The sequence below is a fragment of the Thunnus thynnus genome, chromosome 12 (assembly GCF_963924715.1).
Source record: "Thunnus thynnus chromosome 12, fThuThy2.1, whole genome shotgun sequence".
Classification (NCBI taxonomy): Eukaryota; Metazoa; Chordata; class Actinopteri; order Scombriformes; family Scombridae; genus Thunnus; species Thunnus thynnus.
The window spans coordinates 24,478,776-24,499,496 of record NC_089528.1 but is presented as its reverse complement, the minus strand read 5'-3'; the positions used below and the strand labels follow the sequence as shown (position 1 = coordinate 24,499,496).

At 38.1% G+C, this 20,721-nt stretch overlaps 2 protein-coding genes and 1 long non-coding RNA gene across 3 annotated transcripts; 2 read left to right on the top strand and 1 right to left on the bottom strand.

Moving 5' to 3' along the window:
• The first annotated feature begins 2,034 nt into the window (after positions 1 to 2,034).
• Positions 2,035 to 4,437, top strand: LOC137194518 (uncharacterized). The gene is made up of 2 exons (XR_010930978.1): positions 2,035 to 2,257; positions 4,268 to 4,437. It is a non-coding gene; the product is annotated as an uncharacterized lncRNA (long non-coding RNA).
• On the bottom strand, positions 3,263 to 10,901 carry acadm (acyl-CoA dehydrogenase medium chain). Its single transcript, XM_067606481.1, has 12 exons — positions 10,790 to 10,901; positions 9,838 to 9,946; positions 9,373 to 9,470; positions 9,037 to 9,106; positions 8,239 to 8,339; positions 7,578 to 7,658; positions 7,208 to 7,338; positions 6,990 to 7,098; positions 6,169 to 6,309; positions 4,824 to 4,919; positions 4,314 to 4,562; positions 3,263 to 4,227 (listed from the first exon to the last, which is right to left on the bottom strand). The coding sequence occupies exons 1-12, from the start codon at positions 10,802 to 10,804 to the stop codon at positions 4,156 to 4,158; spliced, it is 1,272 nt and encodes a 423-aa protein (XP_067462582.1). The 5' UTR covers positions 10,805 to 10,901; the 3' UTR covers positions 3,263 to 4,155.
• Positions 10,902 to 13,220: 2,319 nt separating this feature from the next.
• On the top strand, positions 13,221 to 20,156 carry rabggtb (Rab geranylgeranyltransferase subunit beta). Its single transcript, XM_067606480.1, has 9 exons — positions 13,221 to 13,329; positions 13,690 to 13,797; positions 14,767 to 14,964; positions 15,356 to 15,461; positions 16,119 to 16,171; positions 16,262 to 16,372; positions 16,739 to 16,864; positions 17,600 to 17,749; positions 17,833 to 20,156. Exons 1-9 carry the CDS (start codon positions 13,327 to 13,329, stop codon positions 17,971 to 17,973), a joined length of 996 nt encoding a protein of 331 aa, XP_067462581.1. The 5' UTR covers positions 13,221 to 13,326; the 3' UTR covers positions 17,974 to 20,156.
• The last annotated feature ends 565 nt before the right edge of the window (positions 20,157 to 20,721 follow it).

Genomic DNA, 20,721 nt, shown 5'->3' with positions numbered 1-20,721 from the left:
ATCCCTCTCCATGCAATGGTATATGCAGCCGGAGCAGCAGCTACAATTCCTGCTAATGTTATGCGAGAAACAGAAGAAACTGCTGCTTCTGTCCAAAAACTACCGGATATAAGGGAGACCAACAAGCCCAAAAGTGCTAGCTCCTCCTAAAGCATATGTGTTTTCCATAATGTTTCTATTACACCACATTCCCAGCTGACGAACAAGGCAAGGCCTTTGACGTCTTTTTGGGGACTGGCGTCTATAAGGCCTCAGAAGGAGTGCGAACATCGTGACATTCTCACCTAGTCTTTGCCGTTGCTGTGTTTCCTCACTGGTAACTGGTGGGACACTGGCAGCGCCGGGAGGAGTCTGCGATGTGGATGACCAGTGACAATCTCTCAAACTGGCCTCAGGCTGCTGTACTGGCAATGGCGCCTCCAACTCATGTTTATGTCTGGCGGGTTTTGGCTTGTTGAAATGAGAGGGTGCTGGGGGATGAGGGTCCACTAAAGCCCTCACCGTCTTAGTGACGAAATTACCCAAAAAGAAGGCGAGATGAAAGAAGGGCATGTCTGTCAGATGGAGTCTGTTCAAGTTAAGAATCAGCAACACAATCTAATAGATCGTACAGAACGACTGGTTTCCGTGCTGAGTAACTGGTCTGTACAAAGATCCTCAGTTAATGGACTGTTGGAGAATGGACCTCTGTGACATCACAAAACAGTGATGCTGTTCCAGAAGGGGCGGGGCCTTCGAACGTGATGGGCGGGGCTTAATATCGGATGGGCGGGGCCATTGGGTGTGTTTTTATTTAAAGATCCCTTCTAGACATGTTTTAAGATGTATATAAAATACTCAACTTTGAATAATAATGTGTGTCTTTTTTTTCCACAAAAAAGTTATAAAGTTTATTTTTAATTAAAATTGTTAAAATTACATTTTCTCTTTCTCCCTCTTTAAAAATGATTCCACAGTCTATAAATATACAAATATATATTTCATTTCAGAAGTTTAACTGTCGGACACAACATGTCTCCTCCTTCACTGTAAAGTCCATTCTTAGTGTTTCTGCACTGGAGGCTTCGAGTTTCCACAACGCACACAAATCCTGCTTGTAGTCGTGCCTCTTAAAATTGGATTTTTATCGAGAAACTTTCCACGTTCAGTAGATAAATGTGAAAACAGTCTTCTAGTGTCAAACTCTGTACATATATTATTCTGCACAGTGAAGCTCAAACATTCCACTGTAAGAAGAAGAAGAAGAAAGTGGAGTGGAGGGGGACTTTAAGTTTTTTTTTTGTTTGTTTGTTTTTTGTTTTTTTAAAAATTAAAACTATATAACATTTTAAGTTGGTAACAATAATGCAATTTTGTTTAAAATGTGAGAAAGTAAATATGATTTTAGAGGAATTTGCATGTTTGAACAACTAATTGTGAGGACCGATGTAAAAAATCGCCAGTGAGATAACTTAAACATTTAGAAAACTTAGTAAATTTTTCAAAAAATGTTTAAAATAATGTACTTTACAAATATGAAAATGGATGAACATTGACATAGCAGGATATGTAAATTGTTATTTGTTGTTTGATGTTACCTCTTGATGTCAAATAGGAAGTGTTAAGCTGTAGCTTCAGCCTACACCTTTTTCAGACTGTAGGAATCTGTATTCCTACAGTCTGATTTGTGTGTCTGTACACACAAATCTGTGCTTAAAACGTGCATACACACGGATTAAGCACAAATCCGGGATTCATCAATATGTACTTACCTGAATTTGTTCTTACTCTGCAAACAAATTTAGAACTGCCTTGGACCATGTGTACACACAAATCATAAACATCCCACGGTCTTAAAAGTGATGTAGTCAATACTTATTCAATGTAAACAGTATATTGGAACAACAATTATTCAAAAAATGATTGGGACTAAATGTACATGTCAAAGTGTGAAACTGCTAATAATACACAATTAATTTACTAATTATAGAATTAATCGCTAAGAAGTTGTGATCCATAAATCATCATCATAAATGTAATGAATTTTTTTTTTTTTTTAATTGTCCTGTTCCCACTTTTAGATGACAATAGCTCATATATAGTGGCACAGGGAAGGGGGTCTGCTTTCACGCCATCACGGCCTGTTGTGGACAGAGATGAAACAAGATGCGCACCTGGTGCAGCAGTAGAGATTTATTTAGATCAATTCCACAGATTTACACATTTAACAACTTTTTATTTAGTTACGGACGTAACAACGGACGTAGTGGTGCAACAGGTATGCAGACTGTATACAGGATTTACAATCAGTCTCCAAACGGTTGTACTAATGACATGTTTACCAGCCAAATCTGCCTTTTCTGGCTTCTACTTCTGAGCAGTAAAGTTTTTCTACATTTTTACCATCACGGTCCTCTCTGTTACCGCACCGCTACAACAGAGCTTCCTTTATAAAGAGTAATGGAGGTTTGATAGGATGCTAATTACCGATAGCTGGTACGCGCCTGACAATTAAGAATGATTCTGATTCACTAACATACACACGGTGGTAAGAACTAAATTGGCCGCTGCGCACGTGTCATGAATCCGACGGTAATGCGCACTTATTTTGTAAGAACATTTCTACGCACATATTGGTGCATCAGGCCCATTGTGTTGTGTCCAACTGTGTTCTTTGAGTAACTGTCTTTTAATGTATGTGGACATATATGTTTGTCTACACCGTAACAGTCTCGTTATTGATTGCAGACCAAAATAAATTTCAGTGTATATACACTCACGGAGCACTTTATCAATCTAATGTAATCCAGTACAACAGCTCTGCCATAAATTCAACTTTTACGAAGTTTATACATTTCCAGTTTTTGTTGACATTGTTAGAAAGGTGAAAAATTTTACTTTACAATGAGGTCGTAGGAGGTGTTGGTATATTGGCGTGTTCCTGATGTTTTGCCCCCCTCACATGTGTTAACGGGGTGGACAAAATATTAGGAACACTCATATAATCATTTACGACCTCAATAATGAAAATCAAGTAGAATTATCACCGTTCTCACAATGTCAATAAAAACTTGAAATGTATAAGCTTCATAAAAGTTGAGTTTATGGTAGAGCTGTTGCATTAGATTGCACAGGTGTTCCTAATAAAGTGCTTGGTGAGTGTATATATAGAATTCATAATATTTTTATATATTAAAAAATAAAAACACATATTACATTATAAACATTGTATAATCAGCCAGAGAGGTAAATTTCAACCAACTTCAAGATTAAAACAGAAAACTCCTTTTTATTTCCTTTATTTTCCTTTTATTTCCACAAAAACACAACCACTACATATTATATCCATAGTTCCTGCTGTATATCTGCAGGTTTTCATGGTCAAGTGTAGAGCTGATGAATCTCTGTAATGGTAAAGTAGAACTGACAGTAATTGTTCAGGAATTTTATTGATCATAGTGCTAAAGCAGGCAGAAAAAACATTTTCTGAAGTCATGCATTTTTTACAACTGCTTGATAAATCATTAATCACACATTCTTATGTCACAAGTTCATCATTTCCACGTTCATCATTAGTAAATTCTTCTCAAGCAGCCAACAAAGTGTTAAGAGGGATTTACTGGGAATCATTTGATGACATTCTGACAAATGGACGAGTGGCAAGAAGTAAACCAGTTCAAATATGTAAAAACATATCCTGCAAACAATAGTTTACTTAATGTCTGTCTTGCATTGTTTACACCTTGAAGAGTCTTTTCCACTGGTCTAATAATGTATTTACCAATGACTCATGATCACCTGAATGCAAATACATCATAATATTAGCTGACTTAATCAAGTTGATTAGAAATATGCTAACTGTATGGATTAAAGCATTACGAAGGTGGCAAAGGTTCCCTGAATTCTGGGAAAGTAAGGCTGCTGGACAAAGCTGCATCTGGAATAAGTCACACGTTCTCTGTATAACTTCATAAATATAATAACTGTATAAATTCAGGGTCTGGATGAGTCTGAATAAGCAAGGCAGGATGAAATGATGTAAGGCAAACAATATTTTGCAACTGTATCCTGAGTTTAAGTGACAGATCCTTTTTCCAGAAACCGTGTATGTATATATAGAAAAGTTATTACAAAGTACATTAGAATAAGGACAAGATCTTCTCAGGTTTGTAGGGTTCATTTTTTGAATTTTCCCAGGTGTTCACGGGCAACTATGAGTCTCTGGATTTGAGCTGTGCCCTCGTAGATCTAAAAAAAGGAAATAAAGAAGGATGTTATGTTTTGCCAGGTACTTTTAAAAGTTGCCAGCAGTGATTAAATGCACCTCAACCCACCTGGTAGATCTTGGCATCTCTCATCAGCTTCTCTACTGGGTATTCGCTGTTGAAGCCGTTGCCTCCAAATACCTGAACAGCGTCAGAGGCCACCTGGTTGGCGATGTCTCCGGCGTACGCCTTGGCAATGGAGGCAAAGTAGGTGTTTCTGCGGCCCTGGTCCACTTCCCAGGCGGCCCGCTGGTATGCCAACCTGGCCAGCTCCACCTTCATCGCCATCTCAGCCAGGAGGAAGGACACGGCCTGGTGCTGCGAGGCAGGAGGACAGAGAGGCGCCTGTTAATCCTGTTTTTATCTTTGTACTTTGAACATTGAACAATTGTGTAGTCACCTGACAGTCAGTTATCATTACTGTTAGTTGGAGTGATAAAAAAAAGGTGTTGTCACTGTTATTTCTATATTTGAACGTCAGATGAATCCACTTATTACCTGTAATGAATTTTTCCGTGACAGTTTTCTGTTGACAACTTATTAAAAAAAATAAAAATAAAAAGATGTGTGTGAACAAACCTCAGCAATAACTCTGCCAAACGTCTTCCTCTCCAGTGCGTAATTGGTAGCTTCATCAAGTGCCCTCTGTGCCAAGCCAGTTGCTCCCGCTGCAACCTGCATTACATTAATTACATTATTAAATGTCAGTTTGGTGATGTCTTTTGTTTACTGCAGTTATGTCTGTGGCATTTTTTCCCCCATTAAGTCAAGCAAATATTGTGATGAAGTACTTCTTGGATCCATCCGCTAATATAAAACATTTTATGAACCATTTAAAAAGGTGAAATTACTATCAGTCTGTTGAGGCTCATTGTTTTTAAACTGGAGCATTTTAGTTTAAACTGGTGTCACTTAGATTTCATGCCAAAAGTTTCTTGCAGCAACAGGATACTGTTGACTACAGTTCACAGAAAACAAGGTCCTGTTGTGAAAAGGCTAAAAAAAAAAAAAAAAAGGCCCAGAAAATGTTTTTGTAATAAATGCTTAAGAATAATATTTGAGAGAAAACTGAGCTGCTGATTTTGTTGATGAATCCCTCAAAGTTCAAGAAGGCCAAAACTGCAGTGTTTTGCACTGTAAATGGTATTTTCTGATATTGATCAAGATTTTCATACTACTGATCTTTTATAACTTTCCAATAAACCAATAAACAATTTAATTCCAGTTTGTTTTGAATAAAATCAAAAATAGTGAGCCATATCCATGGAGTAACACAAAGACATGACTACATGAGTATAACAAGCAAAGTTTCCATCCAAATGCAGAGCAGATTTTAGTCAAATTTCCAGAAAATCTAGGAAAATGCAAATTAATGCACATTTCCATCCACTACAGTCATTTGAATATCAGGAACTGGGCGCATCAAGATCAACAGTTGGTGGCACCAGTTCCATTTATCGAGTGCAGAAGAAGAGAACGCATTTAGATGACGCCAGTAAACAAGCGTCAGTCAAACCTCACTGTGGAAAACCATGTGAAAAATGTGATGAAATACAACATTTATGTTTGCTTCATGTATTAATTTGAGGAATGTTATAGTCTCTTCACCGGTCCACATGGATCTGATGTCAACGTCTGCCGCGAATTGTTGTCTCCTCAATGGAAGCTGGAGTCACATGTTTCATGTATGTGATGATTTATTTGTTAAGTCTGATTCTGCTGCACTTTGTGGCATTTTCTTCTTCTTTATACAAACTCTTCCACCTCAGCTGAGCGTAAAAAACATATTTAAACTTTTTTTCCAGAATTTCCAGCATCTCCACTCAGTGTTTTTAATACTCAAATTGAAAATTTGCATTAAAAACATGGATGTAAACCCACTGACAGATATTCAGTTCAATTGAGTTGAAGGTAGAAGACTTACTGGTGGCCTGGTCTTGTCGAAGGCACCCATGGCAATTTTGAAGCCGGCTCCCTCTGTGATCAGGACGTTCTCCTTCGGTATCCTCACATCCTCAAAAGTGATGCCTCTGGTGTCAGAACACCTCTGGCCCATGTTCATCTCCTACATTCACAAAACAGACACAAGGACACTTGATCTCATGGTTTGTATGTCATCTAATAATTTACACAGCACTTATTTAAAAAGTATTGTTTATAATGTACTTAACAAGGAGACAAATAATATTCCTTTGAACTCGGTCTCAAACTAGAGAGACAGTCAGCAGGTTCGTGTCTCTGAATCACATCACTGAACTAAAAGGTTTAAAGATTTTGAAGAGATTGATATTGGAGCTTAGTCAGCCATAAAAATACCCCAACAGGAGGAGGAGGAATGTTTTCTTCAAACTGACATGGGTATAAGAAACTCAAAGCCATGTATCATGTGTCCATTTTAAAACAATCAGGGCTTGTTTCAAAAGCACGTTTATCAAGTTATCTGATATGTTTGCAGAGTCAACACAGACAGACGGAGGTCACAACTCCAGAAACACTTGGCCTTCATCAGGGTGAGACTGAGGAAATATTTCACTACTAACAAGCCAGTTTTGCAGATCAGGCGTAACATCACATCAGCGTTTGAGTGATATTTTCAGAGTTGCTCTCAATTTCAAGGTCAATTTCTCTTACAAAAGGAAGAAAACTCTTCCTTTAACACTCTAAACTACTCCAAGAAAAATATTATGATTATAATGTGGAGTCTGTTCATAGATTAGAGAAAAAACAATTTCAGCGTCATCTTACCTTCCTTCCTACTTGAATTCCTGGAGTGTCAGCGTCCACAATGAAGCCAGTAAAAGCTTTGCCTGCTGGACATTTAGGATCTGTATTAGTGCGGGCCAAGAGGAAGTACCTAGGAACACAACAAGACGTACAAACGGTCAATTACTTCCAGACCAGAAGACATTACCCGGTTTATAGTAAAGTATTTACAGCCATGGTAGTTTGATATGTGTACACACCAGTTAGCTTTACCACCGTTAGTGATCCACATCTTCTGCCCATTAACAACATACTCATCACCCATCTTCACAGCTTTGGTCTTGAGTCCCGCAACGTCAGAGCCCGCCCCCGGCTCTGTGACACAGTAGGCCTGCCGAAAAGACACCACACAGTTATTAACACCGTTTGTTTTTTTCTTTTTGATTCTTCTTGCTGGACTTATGCATCTCCCCTCACAACTTGTTAAAAGTAACTTCCATAATTAGAGATCAGTCTCATTGCAATAACAGCGCAGCTCTGTGTGGCAAGACTAACCTTTATTTTGGTAGCATGTGAAGTTAACTTTGTAGTATTTATATTTGCCTGTGTCAAATAAAATGAAATACTTACACACATAAGAGGCTCCTCAGTCATCCTTCCCAGGTATTTCTTCTTTTGTGCCTCATTGCCAGCAAGAATGACAGGCATTTGCTATGTGAGATAAACAGGCATAAGTTAACTTAATGACTGATGTGACAGGTGTTGAAGGCAACAGTGCTCTTAACCTCATCTCTAATGACAGAACATTTCAGTTTCCCCTTAGCAGCCTTCTGTTATTTGTGGATTATCAAAAGGAGCAAATTGCTCCTTCGTCTCTGACTAAATAAAAAAGCTCAGATGCCTCAGAACACCACCAGCTGAAAACCATGATTCTTATTTTGCTGGTGGATCCCAACATCATAGTTTGACAGTATACTGTAATGTTGCATAAAAAAGGAGATTGGTGTCATGGTTTTCTTGTGTTTAAGGGCCTCACATGTGACCTGTGTTGCTTCTTGGTGTGCTGAAATATGTTTGCTTTGATATGTGTCTCATTTGCTCAGTGGGCTAAAACAAAAACAGAACAAAAAAACTTAAGAAATACAGTATGTAACAATGCAGACAGTTTTGAGAAGTGGTGGTAGGAATTTCAGTAGTGGATTACCTCAAAATATGTGTGTGTATGTATTTTTTGCCATTTAAATTAACTGATTAAAAACTGGTTCACTAGCAAACACGATGAACAACTTACTCCTAGAGAGTTTGCCTCAATAGCAGTCTGTACTCCTGTGCAGCCATAAGCCAACTCTTCTGTGATGAGGCAGGTGTCGAAGATCGACAAGCCCATTCCACCTGAATGCAAAAAGGCAAACATGACAGGGTTTCTCACACCATTAACATACAAGAGGGGTGCAAAACATTAGGAACACCTTTCAATATAATGCACTCCAGTACACCACCCTCACCCACTGCCACCTCAATAATAAACATAAAGTAGAATTATAACCTTTCTGGCAATGTCAACAAAAACTGAAAATGTATAAGCTTTGTAAAAGTAGAATTTATGGCAGAGCTGTTGTATTGGATTGCATTAGATTAAGCATAAAGTTTATAACCAGGTGACCTATTGATCCGTACAGTGTGAGCATAGAAGTCACAGGTATTGGCTGTACAGAAAGGCTGATTAAAACATGTAATATGAGAACACACAATGTAGAAGATTAATGCTTATAAACGCACACCTGAAGTGAGCACAGAAAAGCTTTCCAGCTTCAGCGGATGAATGTGAAAACATCTGTCCAGTGTCAAACGGCACATATATCATTCTACACAGTTTAGTAACAATAAGCAAAACACTTTTTTGAGTGGAAGGGGACTTTATGTGTGGCTATTGTTTAGGCCACCATCTACAAACTAAACTTAATGTCAGACAAGGTGCATCAGGATCTGGGTGGCCCATCATAAAGAGGGTTGGGCCGCATAATACTATGCAACAGTTTAAATAAGGAAGGTAATTTTGAAATGGCAAACAAACAGCAAAATAACATACCATACTCTTCTGCAATGTGACCGTTTAACAGACCAAGCTCCCATGCTTTCTTGATGATGGGGACAGGATACTGCAAAATGACAGGACATTTAAAGGTTATTCTAAATAGGCCAAAATGTAAAACTACAATTACTCAAATTTGAAATGATATCATGTCTCCCCCAACCCCTCCCCTCTCTGTGACTGTCGGTTTTTCACTCCACCTTAGAGTGAAGGTGTTCAATACAACACATTTAATTTCCGACGTGGTTGGAGAGCACATCGTAATAACCAGTTATGAGTAGCTTTAGGTTATACATTACACTCACTGCAGGCTAGTCTTTGGACTATACTTACTTCACCACTTTTATCATATTCTGCTGCGACAGGGACAATCTCTTCACGTGCAAACTTCCTCGCCAGCTGTTGGAACTCTCGCTGCTGATCTGACAGCTCTGTGGACCAAAACAGCAAGACGACCCATGATGAGCAGCTTCAACAGACACTTAAGAAAAAAACTGGTTCTCATTTTTTCCAATTCTGTCTTAGAACAATACTTGTACACTGAAAGAGTTACTAGTCACTGTAATCATTCCTTCACTCCATACTGGCTGTGAAAAGATCCCTTAAAACTTAACTATAAAGCGATTTCAATGTAAGAGATGGGGGACAGTCCTTGTTCTGATTAATCAATAATGAAAATAATCGTTAGTTGCAGCCCTAGCAACCAGTAACTCTTTCAATATACACATGGGCATATGAGTATTGTTTTGAGGCACATATAAAAAACTGTTCATGTATCCTTTAAAGTAAAGTTCTCACCAAACGAGTAGCCGAGAGATGCTGAATGGTCACTGGATGACAATTTAGCATTGGCTGCAGCACTGGAACTCTGCAACCGGATCCCTGACCGCACACTGGCTCTGAGTACCTGAGTGCAGTGGTGGAAGAAGTATTCAGATCCTTTACTTAACAAAGTTCTGATACACAGACCCGTTTTCAGTTGTAGGACTTTTTCTCTAATCTTTGATTTTTGGTGAAATATTGGATCATTTATTGAAATGAAACCATGTGAGAGGTTTAGAGGGAAAAATCACTATTGCTGTTAACAACTCATAGACATCTGAAATGTGGCCCTGACTACACACTGCTTTTTGAAAGACGTCAAAAGCCAAAAAGGTTGGAAACCACTGGTTTAATCTTTAACAATGTGTTGTATTTAAAAAGCTTGTTGTATTATCCATTGTGTCAAATCTTCATCTGGAAAGTAACTAAAGCTGTCAAATGTGGTGGAATGGAAGTATAAAGTAGCATCAAATGGAAATACTGAAGTAAAGTACTTAAGTACAATACTTGAGTACCGTTAGCGTTAGATTAGCTATTTTCCACCACCGCCTTTGTGTGCGTGGAAGGGGAAGTCGGCGACATACAACCATATTTACCTTACACAGGACACCTCTACATCGTATACTGTTTTAAGTCACAAGCTAGTATGTCTTTACTGTGTAATAAAACGGTAACAGAGCTTGTCGAAATACTACGATAAAGCGTTTCAAAATGTCACACAACCGTTAAGCAACAGCTAACGTAGCTATTTGCTAAATGTTTGCTAATGTTAGCCAGTGAAGTGACGTAACTAGCAAACATTTCCCTTGGTTGACAAGAAAGGAGAAAAATGTAGGTCAGGAGGACAACAGGCTTCCGTTAGCAATCTTTATTTGTCAAAAACTGTGAAATCGTACAGGCGAATTGTGGCTAATATAAAGATACTCACCTTACTGAACAGCATTGTTGTGACAGTTGCGTAGACGCCGCAGAAATACTTGACCAATACCTTTGACCTACATATAAAAAGGCGCCTTCTCGACCAATCACAGCAGCGGGTTTGGTCATGTGACATCGCCTGGCATCGGGGGAATGACTTATGCCCCAGTTTGTTACCTAACCTAACCTCTGTTTTACAACCACACGTACCCCAACACTTCAACTGGTATCACCAATGCCACAGCCCTACTCTACGAGTAATATAACGATGCCATTTAGTGCTTTATAAATCAAAAATATATGCAGATATCAGAAAGGTTCATATTGAGTGACTGTTTTATCATTTAAAGATACACCTGAGTATCCACAATTACAGCATATTTTAGATATCTAGGCTGTTGGAAAAAAAGTATTCAGTGAATATATTTATAAAAGACAGGTTCACAGTTTTTCAAGTGTGTCTTAAAACAGTAGTCAGGTGTCCACATGAACAGTGAGAGAGGTTTTCCTCGCTCTAATCATTCCTCCTGTTCATACTGGCTATTAAAAGATCTCCTTCAAATGTACTTTCAGTGTAAGTGTTTGGAGCTGAAATCCATAGTCTTGTGCAAAAATGCATTTAAAAGTTTATCCGAAACTTATATGAGGCTTCAGCAGTCTGAGTTAGTCATATCAAGTTGATATCTGCTAGATTTACAGTCTTTTTAGCATTAAATTCCCTTTTTGTGTTTCCTCGGCCAGTGTTTCCCTAAACAAGAGAAAGAGGGACTTTGGCACTAAAAAGACAGTAACGTTGAAAGATTTCTACTTGATTAGACTCATTTGGATGACTGAAGCTTCATATTAGCTTCAGATAAACTTTTAAATACATTTTTGCACAAAAGGGGGATTGTGGATTTTGTCCCCCATCACTTACATTTTAAGTGCATTATGAAAGGATTTTATAATGGTCAGTATGAACAGGAGTGATTACAGCAAGAAAAACATGTTTCACTGTTCATTTGGGCACCTGATTGTTGTTTTAAGACAGACTTGAAAAACTGTGAAGCCGCCTCCACTCAAAAGTGTTTTGCTAATTGTTACCTAATTTAATTTTATGTTTTAGCAGGAAAAACAGCAGAGCAATTTAAAACATTACAGTACGAGCTGTGACTCAGTGTAGAAATAGCTTTCCAGCAGGTTTCCAGCTGTACCAAAGTGAGGAGAATAAAGAACAATAAAATAGAATGAAAACAAAACAAACAAAGAAACAATTACCATTAACAAAAAGCCAGACAAAAATCTTTCTTTCTTTATTTTTAAGAGTGAATAATTAATAGAACAATACAGCATTTGGCAGAACATAGCAAGAAAAGTAGAGGTCACACTGACATTGCTGTTTGACTATGTAAATGGCTTAGTGTTTGCCAGCGGTTGGCTTTGACGCATCTGGAACTCGGTGAAAATATAAGAAACATGTTTGTTTTCCACATTTTTGTACTTGAACTGAAAATAGATTTGTGTTATAGAACTTTGTTACTTTGTACTTAAGTAAAAATGCCAGTACAACAGTGTAAAGACAAAATTCTTACTTGTAATATAGTAAACAAGTAGCGAAGTACAAGTACTGCAGTGTTATCAGATAATTTTACATACGTATTAAGAGTAAAAATACTTGTGCAGAAAAAGTAACCATAGCTCTCAGAAAAAGTACAATATTTGCTTTTGAAATGTAGTGAAGTAATACTATAAAATTGCAGAATATAGAAATAAAGTATAAATACCTGTTGATTTACTGTATTTTCCATCATTCTCAGAATAAGGGTCACATTTCAGATGTCTGTGAGTTGTTAACAGCTCCACCAAATAGTGATTTTTCCCTCTAAACTTCTCACATGGTTTCATTTCAATAAATGTTCAAATGATCTAATATTTCACCAAAAATCAAAGATTAGAGAAAAAGTCCAAAAACTGAAAACAGATTTGTGTATCAGAACTTTGTTTTTTCTTCTTTCCTCTCCCATTAATCATCTCACGACCCCTCAGATTTATCTGGTGACCCTTTGGAGGGACCCGACCCCTAGGTTGGGAACCACTGGACTAAACTAGCTAACTGTATATAAAGTAGTTGAAACTAGCTCCACCTTCAGCAGCTACAACAGTAACATGCTGCTTACACACTGATGCTTTACTATTAATAATCTAATGATGTCATATATAATAATATATCAGTCAGTGGCACCAAACCACTACTTTTACTGCAATACTTACATTTTGCTGCTAATACTTTTTTCATGCAGGACTCTTACTTGTAATTGAGTATTTTTACATTGCTGTATTGGTACTTTTACTAAAGTAGGATTTTAATACTCCTTCCAACACTGACAGATTAACAAACATTGCCCTTTAATCATCTTTTAGAAGTTGATGGTAGTTTTTACAGGATTTAACTCCAAAACACAAGATGGCGGTAATGAACCGTTAAAACGTCAGTTAGTTGCCAACCGCCATTAAAAAATAAAGAAGAGGAAGAAGCCGTTGAAGTCTGATCATGCGACAATTTTCAGAATGGTAACTTGCACATTGTTGACAATTTAATGGCCTGTCAGTGTGTTTTAAGACAACATTGTAGCCGACGCGGTTGAAAATGTCCGTTTGGCTTCATTATATCCAAGTTTAGCCTCATAATGACAGATAGTGTTTGACAGCAGCTAGCTCGGTGGATAAAATGTAGCTAGCATCAGTGTTAGCACGTAGCTTAGTTGATAGCACAGCCTGTCTAATCTATGTTCATATTTAGCCATTTAGCCTCGTCATATGACTGATATAACTTAAGCAGTGAAATGATGGAGGCCACAGTTTAACCACATATAAAATAAAAAAAGGTCAGTCAGAAATGTTTTTAAATGTTTGATGTGTGTTTAATGTCAGGGTACCCAAGTGAAAGATGTCATCCTTAAGCCTGATGCTCCCAACACTCTTCTATTGGACAAACATGCAGACTACATCGCTGCCTACGGCTCCAAAAAGGATGACTATGTAAGTAAAGTCAATTTAAGGGGATTTCTAAATGTTTTATCTATCCTGGAGGGGAAATTTGCATGTTACAGCAGTGCAGTAAACAAGGAAAATAAATGAGAATTAGGAGTAATAAATACAGACAAAATAAGAAGTCAAGTAAATGGAATTCAATCAATATACATTATGAAAATTACAGTAGTTAGGCTATATACATGACCTGACTTGTGTGGATTATAAGAATAAAAAAAGTTGTGCAAAATATGTGCAGAGTGAAGGTTTTGATAGGTGTTGCTGTAGTAATATATGATATATAGGTGAAGTAGTGAATATAAAATATAAATAAAACATGCAGTAGTGTTATCTACACATGCCAGCTATATTTCTACATGTTGTAGGCCAAAAGTCCAAAAGTCAGTTTGCGTAGAAAAGTCCAGACTCTTGAGGTTTAAGGAGTGTGTGGGGTGGTATGCAGATGGTGCTGGGCTTTCACAGCTGTTTTATCCTGTTGTACAGTCTGATGGCAGTGGGCACAAATGAGCACCTGAAGCGCTCTGTCTTGCTCTTTGGTGGAATTACTCAGTGACTGAATGGGCTACCCATGTTTGAGTGAGGCTGGAAATTTTGTAGAAAGCCTGAAACCAGAAGAATGAAACAGATTAAAGTCCACTAGTTTGGAATCAAATGTCCAACAATTAAATACTGGTTGTAATGGTTGGGTGATCACTAGAGCTGCAGCAATCAGTAGATGTCTCGATTAATTTTGGTATAAAACTCGCATTGCATTAAACTCAGGTTTACATTCTATTTTCTATTTTTTATATACAAACCTTCTATATATTGTGCACTTATGCATTTATTATGGGCATTAAACAAAGTTCATGAACTTAGTCATTCTTTAAACAAAATAAAGATCTTGTCCATGGGTTGTACAGTAAATAGTTCCTGTATTGGAGTTGACTTTATGTTTGACTGTTTGTGCTTGTCCAGGAGTACACGCTCTCAGAGTACCTGCGGATGAGCGGCATCTACTGGGGGCTGACGGTGATGGACCTGATGGACCAGCTCCCCAGGATGAACCGGCAGGAGATCATAGACTTCATCAAAGCCTGTCAGCACGAGTGTGGAGGCATTAGCGCCAGCATCGGACATGACCCCCACCTGCTCTACACCCTCAGCGCCGTGCAGGTGACTCTTAAGACAGTCAGCACCAAATTTGACAGTTTATTACTTGTTCTTGCTCTCTCAGAGGGTTTTATGTTGTGAGAAGTTGGAATCATTGCAGACTAGAAAGACGATACTTTATCATCTTTACTTACTTCATTACTTTCAGTGGATTCTCTTACTGTCATTTTCTAGCAGTTTTTAGTAGTTTATACTGTTAATTTCACTCTCTCAAGCTGCCTCATTATCTGTGGTTTTTAAGATAATTTTCTCCTGTAGAATCTTTATGATTTAAGGTTATGTTTTTATTTATTCAGCTCCCTGCATAACCTCTGTAAATCCACTTGATTGCTCTGTTTTTTTGACTATTTATTTTTTGTTTAATTACAGTATTTATTTGAAATCTCTTCCCCAGATCCTGTGCTTGTATGACAATGTGGATGCGATCGATGTGGATAAAGTGGTGGAATACGTCAAGGGCCTGCAGCAGGAAGACGGCTCGTTTGCAGGAGACAAATGGGGTGAGCAGGGTTTGTTTTCTCAAGAGACATTTGCTCCTCAAATAAAAAAAATGAAATAAAAGAAGAACCCATGTGGATTTTATCCACAGTTTTTAGGATTGTGGATAAAATCATTAAAAACGTCAGCCTACACTTTATGTATGTACAGTATTTCTTTTCATATATATTGATACAAATATACAACTTATGTATTATCTCATAAGAAACAAATATAGTGTGGAGTCTTCTGTGAATTTAACCAAAGGTCAGGCACAGTACTATTAGCTATAGAACGAGAAAGATAAATGATATCATTAAGAGGAAAAGCTTTTTTCATTATGTCATTTAGGTGAGAGAAGATGAAGTCCTTTTTTATTGCTCATTATATGATTATTTAAGGGCCATATGTTTCAGTAAAATGTCCTTCATCTTTTAAAAAATGATGATGATGATAAACTCAGGTGTGTTTTAGGATGAAAGCCTTTTCTGTTATTTTTATTTTTTTTACAGATTTTTTTCATAATTCTTGTCATACCGTTTATTTGTCTGCTGAAATCCTAGTAAATAAATCATAAGACTCATTAATCTGAATTATAGCCTGCTTTAAAAATATGAAATAGAAAATAAATAAATATATAATACTATATTATAACAATGACATTTTTTTTGTCCTCACAGGAGAAATAGACACAAGGTTTTCCTTCTGTGCTGTTGCTACACTTGCATTACTGGTATGTATATGTGATTTTTTTTACAATTGTTTTATTATTAGCTAATATAACACTGTATGATTTGAAGATGACTCTCTGTTCTTCCCAAAGGGCAAGATGGACGCAATAAATGTTGACAAAGCTGTAGAGTTCATCTTGTCCTGTATGAACTTTGACGGAGGTTTCGGTTGCAGACCTGGTTCAGAGTCTCACGCTGGACAGGTGAGTCTACTCACACACTCACTCAGTGCAAGAAGACTGCTGAGAGCGTTTTATGTCATCTCTCATTAAATGTGACACCATATTTATCACATCCTACATTTAAACTGTAACTAAAAGTGAAATTGAAGAAGTCAGATGTTATGTTTTTAGTTCCCACATAAAACATTGAAATAATTACTCTCACATGACAAATATAAGACTGCAGGCTGAGTTTACACTAACAGGATAAACTGTTCTTAGTCTGAAATGTGGCTGATATAATGTCATACATCTGTGTCATGAACTAAAAGGATGAGTGATGTGTAATGAACTAAATCCTCCTCAAATAAAATCTGTGTGCCCTTTTCCCTTTTTTTTGTCCTATAGATATACTGCTGTACTGGCTTCTTGTCTCTCACCGGTCAGCTGCACCAGGTGAACGCTGACCTGCTGGGCTGGTGGCTTTGTGAGAGACAGTTGCCATCTGGAGGCCTCAACGGACGACCGGAGAAGGTTTGTGCTCCTACTGACAAGTTTTTCCACCTCAGAACAGAACAGTATGATTCTTCATTTAGTTTTGCTGCTTTTATGATTCACATTTCTTCTATATTGGTCTTTAAAAAGTCAATATAACTGCAAACCACAAGTTTTTAGATGTTGGTTTGAACATCATGAAATTTAGTCTCAGGGGAAATTTAGTCTTTTGAATTAGCAGAATGAGTCAACATTTATAAATAAATCAGTATATCTACATTTTCAGTGTCAATCATATTTTAGCTGCGCTAGCAGAGCGGCTCTGAGGATGTCGATCCTGATCAGTCAGTCCACGTCTGAACTGAAATATCAACAGAGTAGATTTATTGCAATGAATTTTGGTGCACATATTCCATGTCCCACTCAGGATGAATCACTTTGGTGATCAAAATAAATAACTTTTCACTTTTTAAATTTTCTGGCGTCCTCTATGATAGTAAACTGAATATCTTTGGGTTATTGACAAGACATTTTAGGTTACATCATTTGCTTTGGGAAACATTTAATGACATTTTCACCATTTCCTGACATTTTAAAGACCAAACAACTAAGCGAGTTGTACAGTAGTGGAATTAATAAAGAATGAAAAAACAACAGCTTTATCTTTTTACAACCAAACATAGGTGGTTACTGTAGTTGATTTTACCTTTTTTAAAATTTAAAAGAAGTGTTCAGGTTAAAAACAACATTTGTAACCAACTCTTTCTCATTCAGCTTCCAGACGTGTGCTACTCATGGTGGGTTCTGGCCTCATTGAAAATCATCGGCAGGATCCACTGGATCGACAAAGCCAAGCTGTGCACGTTCATTCTGGCCTGTCAGGACGAGGAGACGGGCGGTTTCGCTGATAGACCAGGAGACATGGTGAGCCGTCAAACACAACTCCTTTATTTTATTTTTTTTGCATGACTCTGATTCTTATTAACTGTCACCAAACTCTTCTGCAGGTGGATCCTTTCCACACGCTGTTCGGAATCGCGGGTCTCTCTCTGCTCGGAGACGAAACGATCAAGCCGGTGAATCCTGTGTTGTGCATGCCGGAGGACGTCCTGCAGAGGATCGGCCTGCAGCCGGAGCTCCTGAGCTAGCCCCCCTGACACGTTACGCATGCGCCACCACACCACTCATACACACACACAGACCCAGCTGGACGCCCCTCAGCCACAACCCCCCCCGACCACCATGGCTGGATGTTGGGAGCAGAGAGAGGACCACAACACATCTTAGTGTTAGCTGAAGTCTACAGACACATTTTAGAGTCAGGTTGTGATCTCCGTTCAGTGACGATGTCGAGGACAGATGGAGTTGCGCAGCTCTGGCAGGATTCCTCTGAGCCGTTCGGTTTTATTCCCTCAGCCACTCATTTTATTATCAAGTCTGTTTTGTTGGTTCGGCTGCAGCAGGAGTGAGTTTGAGAGTCGTAAGATGTTTTGTAGTGAAACCATCATCACTAAAGCCCAGAAACCACTAAGCAACATTCCTTAATTTTTCAACTTGCTCAGTATGTCAGTTTGAGGAGGAACATGTAAAAGCAGAAGGAACTGTTGTGGAAATTAATCAGTTTCCTAATTCTTTCTTGCTCTCAACACCTTCTCAGCTCATCCACTTGCCAAGAAAGTTATTACCCTAATTAGCTTTTTTTTTTTAGCCAGAAACAGAAACTTGTTTTCCTCTGCTTTCTTATCATGTTCGTTACCCGAATGGCTGAAGGATATTCAGTTTTACTCGACAGATTTGTGCGTTTGACTGTAAAAGAGTGGAAGGATTATGTGTGGGAGAGATCAGCTGAGGTAGAGGAAAGGGAAACATAATGAAGTTAGGGTTGCCATTTCATTATGTTTAGACACTTGACATTATGTTTAGACTATCCTGTTAACACTAGAGCAATCATATGAACACTGTGCTAATAGGTCTCACAATTGGAGATGCAACCTGACAACAGGACAAAGATAGTGTTGTTCACGTCGCTGCATTACAGGTAGAGTCACTGATTCTGGAGAAAGATTGTTCAATACACTGTTTGTCAAATTCAAGGTCTGCTAGCTGTCCGTTCTGTGTGTGCGCTGGGAAAAAACAAAAGAAAAGCCGGTGTTCATACACGGCTCTGGCTCTGTAAACGGGAAACAAACAAAGTGGCTCAGGGGCTAAGAGAAGGTGGTGGAGGAAGATGGTTCTTTAGGCCGGATTGGAAAACAGTAAGGGTCTCTGAGTCTCTGATGTCTAGGGGGAGGGAGTTTCAGAGCCTGGGAGCCTCCCTAGGGAAGACTCAGTCCCTAAAACTGTGAACTGTTACTCTTCAGCTAGCGCATCGCTCTGGATTCCACCATATTTCTCCTTTGGTCGTTGCCTTGGCAATGTGCGTCCATAAATTTGAGGGGGGGCAAAGCTTCTGAAGGAGCATGGAGGGAGGGGTGTATTTGTTTTGGTGTTTCAGTTCAAATATCAACAATCTCTCTCCAGAATAACTGACTCTACCTTTTAAACGAACCGCAGTTTACAGTTTTCAGTACAAGCAGACAATTGTTTTGGCAGGATTTGGAAGAAGAGGCAATGTTTGTTGACTGGAGACACCCAGAGGTTGAACACATGGCGGTATCATCGTCTCTCGCCAAGTATATTTAACGTCTTATCTGCAGTCTCAGCTACACTAGTAATTTAAATCTTGTTACTCAGTCCAGTGTTGTAACGCAGCTGTTGGCAGAGAGGTTAGATTTGCCCTCACACTGTGTGTCGTGATACATTTCCAGCCCTAAGTTTTGATTATTCATGAGCCGTTCTGTGTGATGGCTCTGAGACAATTTCAGACTTTATTTTATTAAATCTATCAGATCCTTTTTCTTTTAACTGATGTTAATGTCGCTGCGCTGCTGTCTTACTGATTACAAATGTGTCTGCTGGATAACTGCTCAGTGTTGACATTGTTATAAAAGATAAATCAGTTCTCACGTTGTCCCCAATTTAAGTCATTCTCGTTGAGTGGTTTATTAACGATATTTCAACAAAAGCTGATGTTGACCTGTGATTTCAGGGTTAAAATCACAGTTCCCAAGGATTTGTGCAAAGTTTACAATGATTTAAAATCTTTAAAAACAACTAAAAACCTGAACTCTGACCTGAAAAACCTGTTAAACAACCAGGCTTTGTCTTTGTGTTGTGGGGCCAAACCTAATCCTAAAAGCTACTTACTGTTACACAACTGGATGTGTGAATATTAATGTAACTTATTTGTTGTTTGTCTGGTTTGGCAATAAATGTACAATTTTCCCCTCAAGTTTGGTACAGTTTATTTTTGCACTAAAAGCTTGAGGAGCATTTTACAAACAGAAAAATTGGGAGATCCAACCCAGCCTGCACATGTGCTCACTCAGATGAAGGATCAACAAGTCTGTTAGCTCAGTGGATGTGACAGTTTATTAGCTGCATGTGTTTGCTTGTATGTTATTTTAGTGGAATCACATGAGTTTTTTAGCTTGGTGTTTTTTAATCTGTCAAAATTCAAATGTGCTAAGTAATCATAATCTGCAAGTTTCATAGAAGAGATCCAAAACTTTATATTTGACAAGAGATCAAGGTGATGAGAACTATATATCAGTTTGTTCTAGTTTTGACTAGAGCTGCAACAATCAGTTGATCCACAGAAAATTAATTAGCAAGTATTTTGATGATCGATTAATCATTTTTAGTCATTTAAGTAAAAAATGCTAAAATTCTGTGATTCCAGCTTCTTAAATGTGAATATTTTCTAGTTTTTTTGTCCCTTATGACAGTAAACTGAATATCTTTGGGTTGAGGACTATTGGTCGGGAGAAAACAAGACATTATATGTTGCATCTTGG

What these genes read in the sequence shown, in the direction of transcription:
- rabggtb (XM_067606480.1), top strand. An exon ending in GCTCCAAAAAGGATGACTAT is followed by an intron (nt 13,798 to 14,766) that starts GTAAGTAAAGTC and finishes GTGCTTGTCCAG; the next exon opens with GAGTACACGCTCTCAGAGTA. An exon ending in CAGAGTCTCACGCTGGACAG is followed by an intron (nt 16,373 to 16,738) that starts GTGAGTCTACTC and finishes TTTGTCCTATAG; the next exon opens with ATATACTGCTGTACTGGCTT.
- acadm (XM_067606481.1), bottom strand. An exon ending in GAATTCAAGTAGGAAGGAAG is followed by an intron (nt 6,310 to 6,989) that starts GTAAGATGACGC and finishes TTGTGAATGTAG; the next exon opens with GAGATGAACATGGGCCAGAG. An exon ending in TCGACAAGACCAGGCCACCA is followed by an intron (nt 4,920 to 6,168) that starts GTAAGTCTTCTA and finishes AATGTAATGCAG; the next exon opens with GTTGCAGCGGGAGCAACTGG.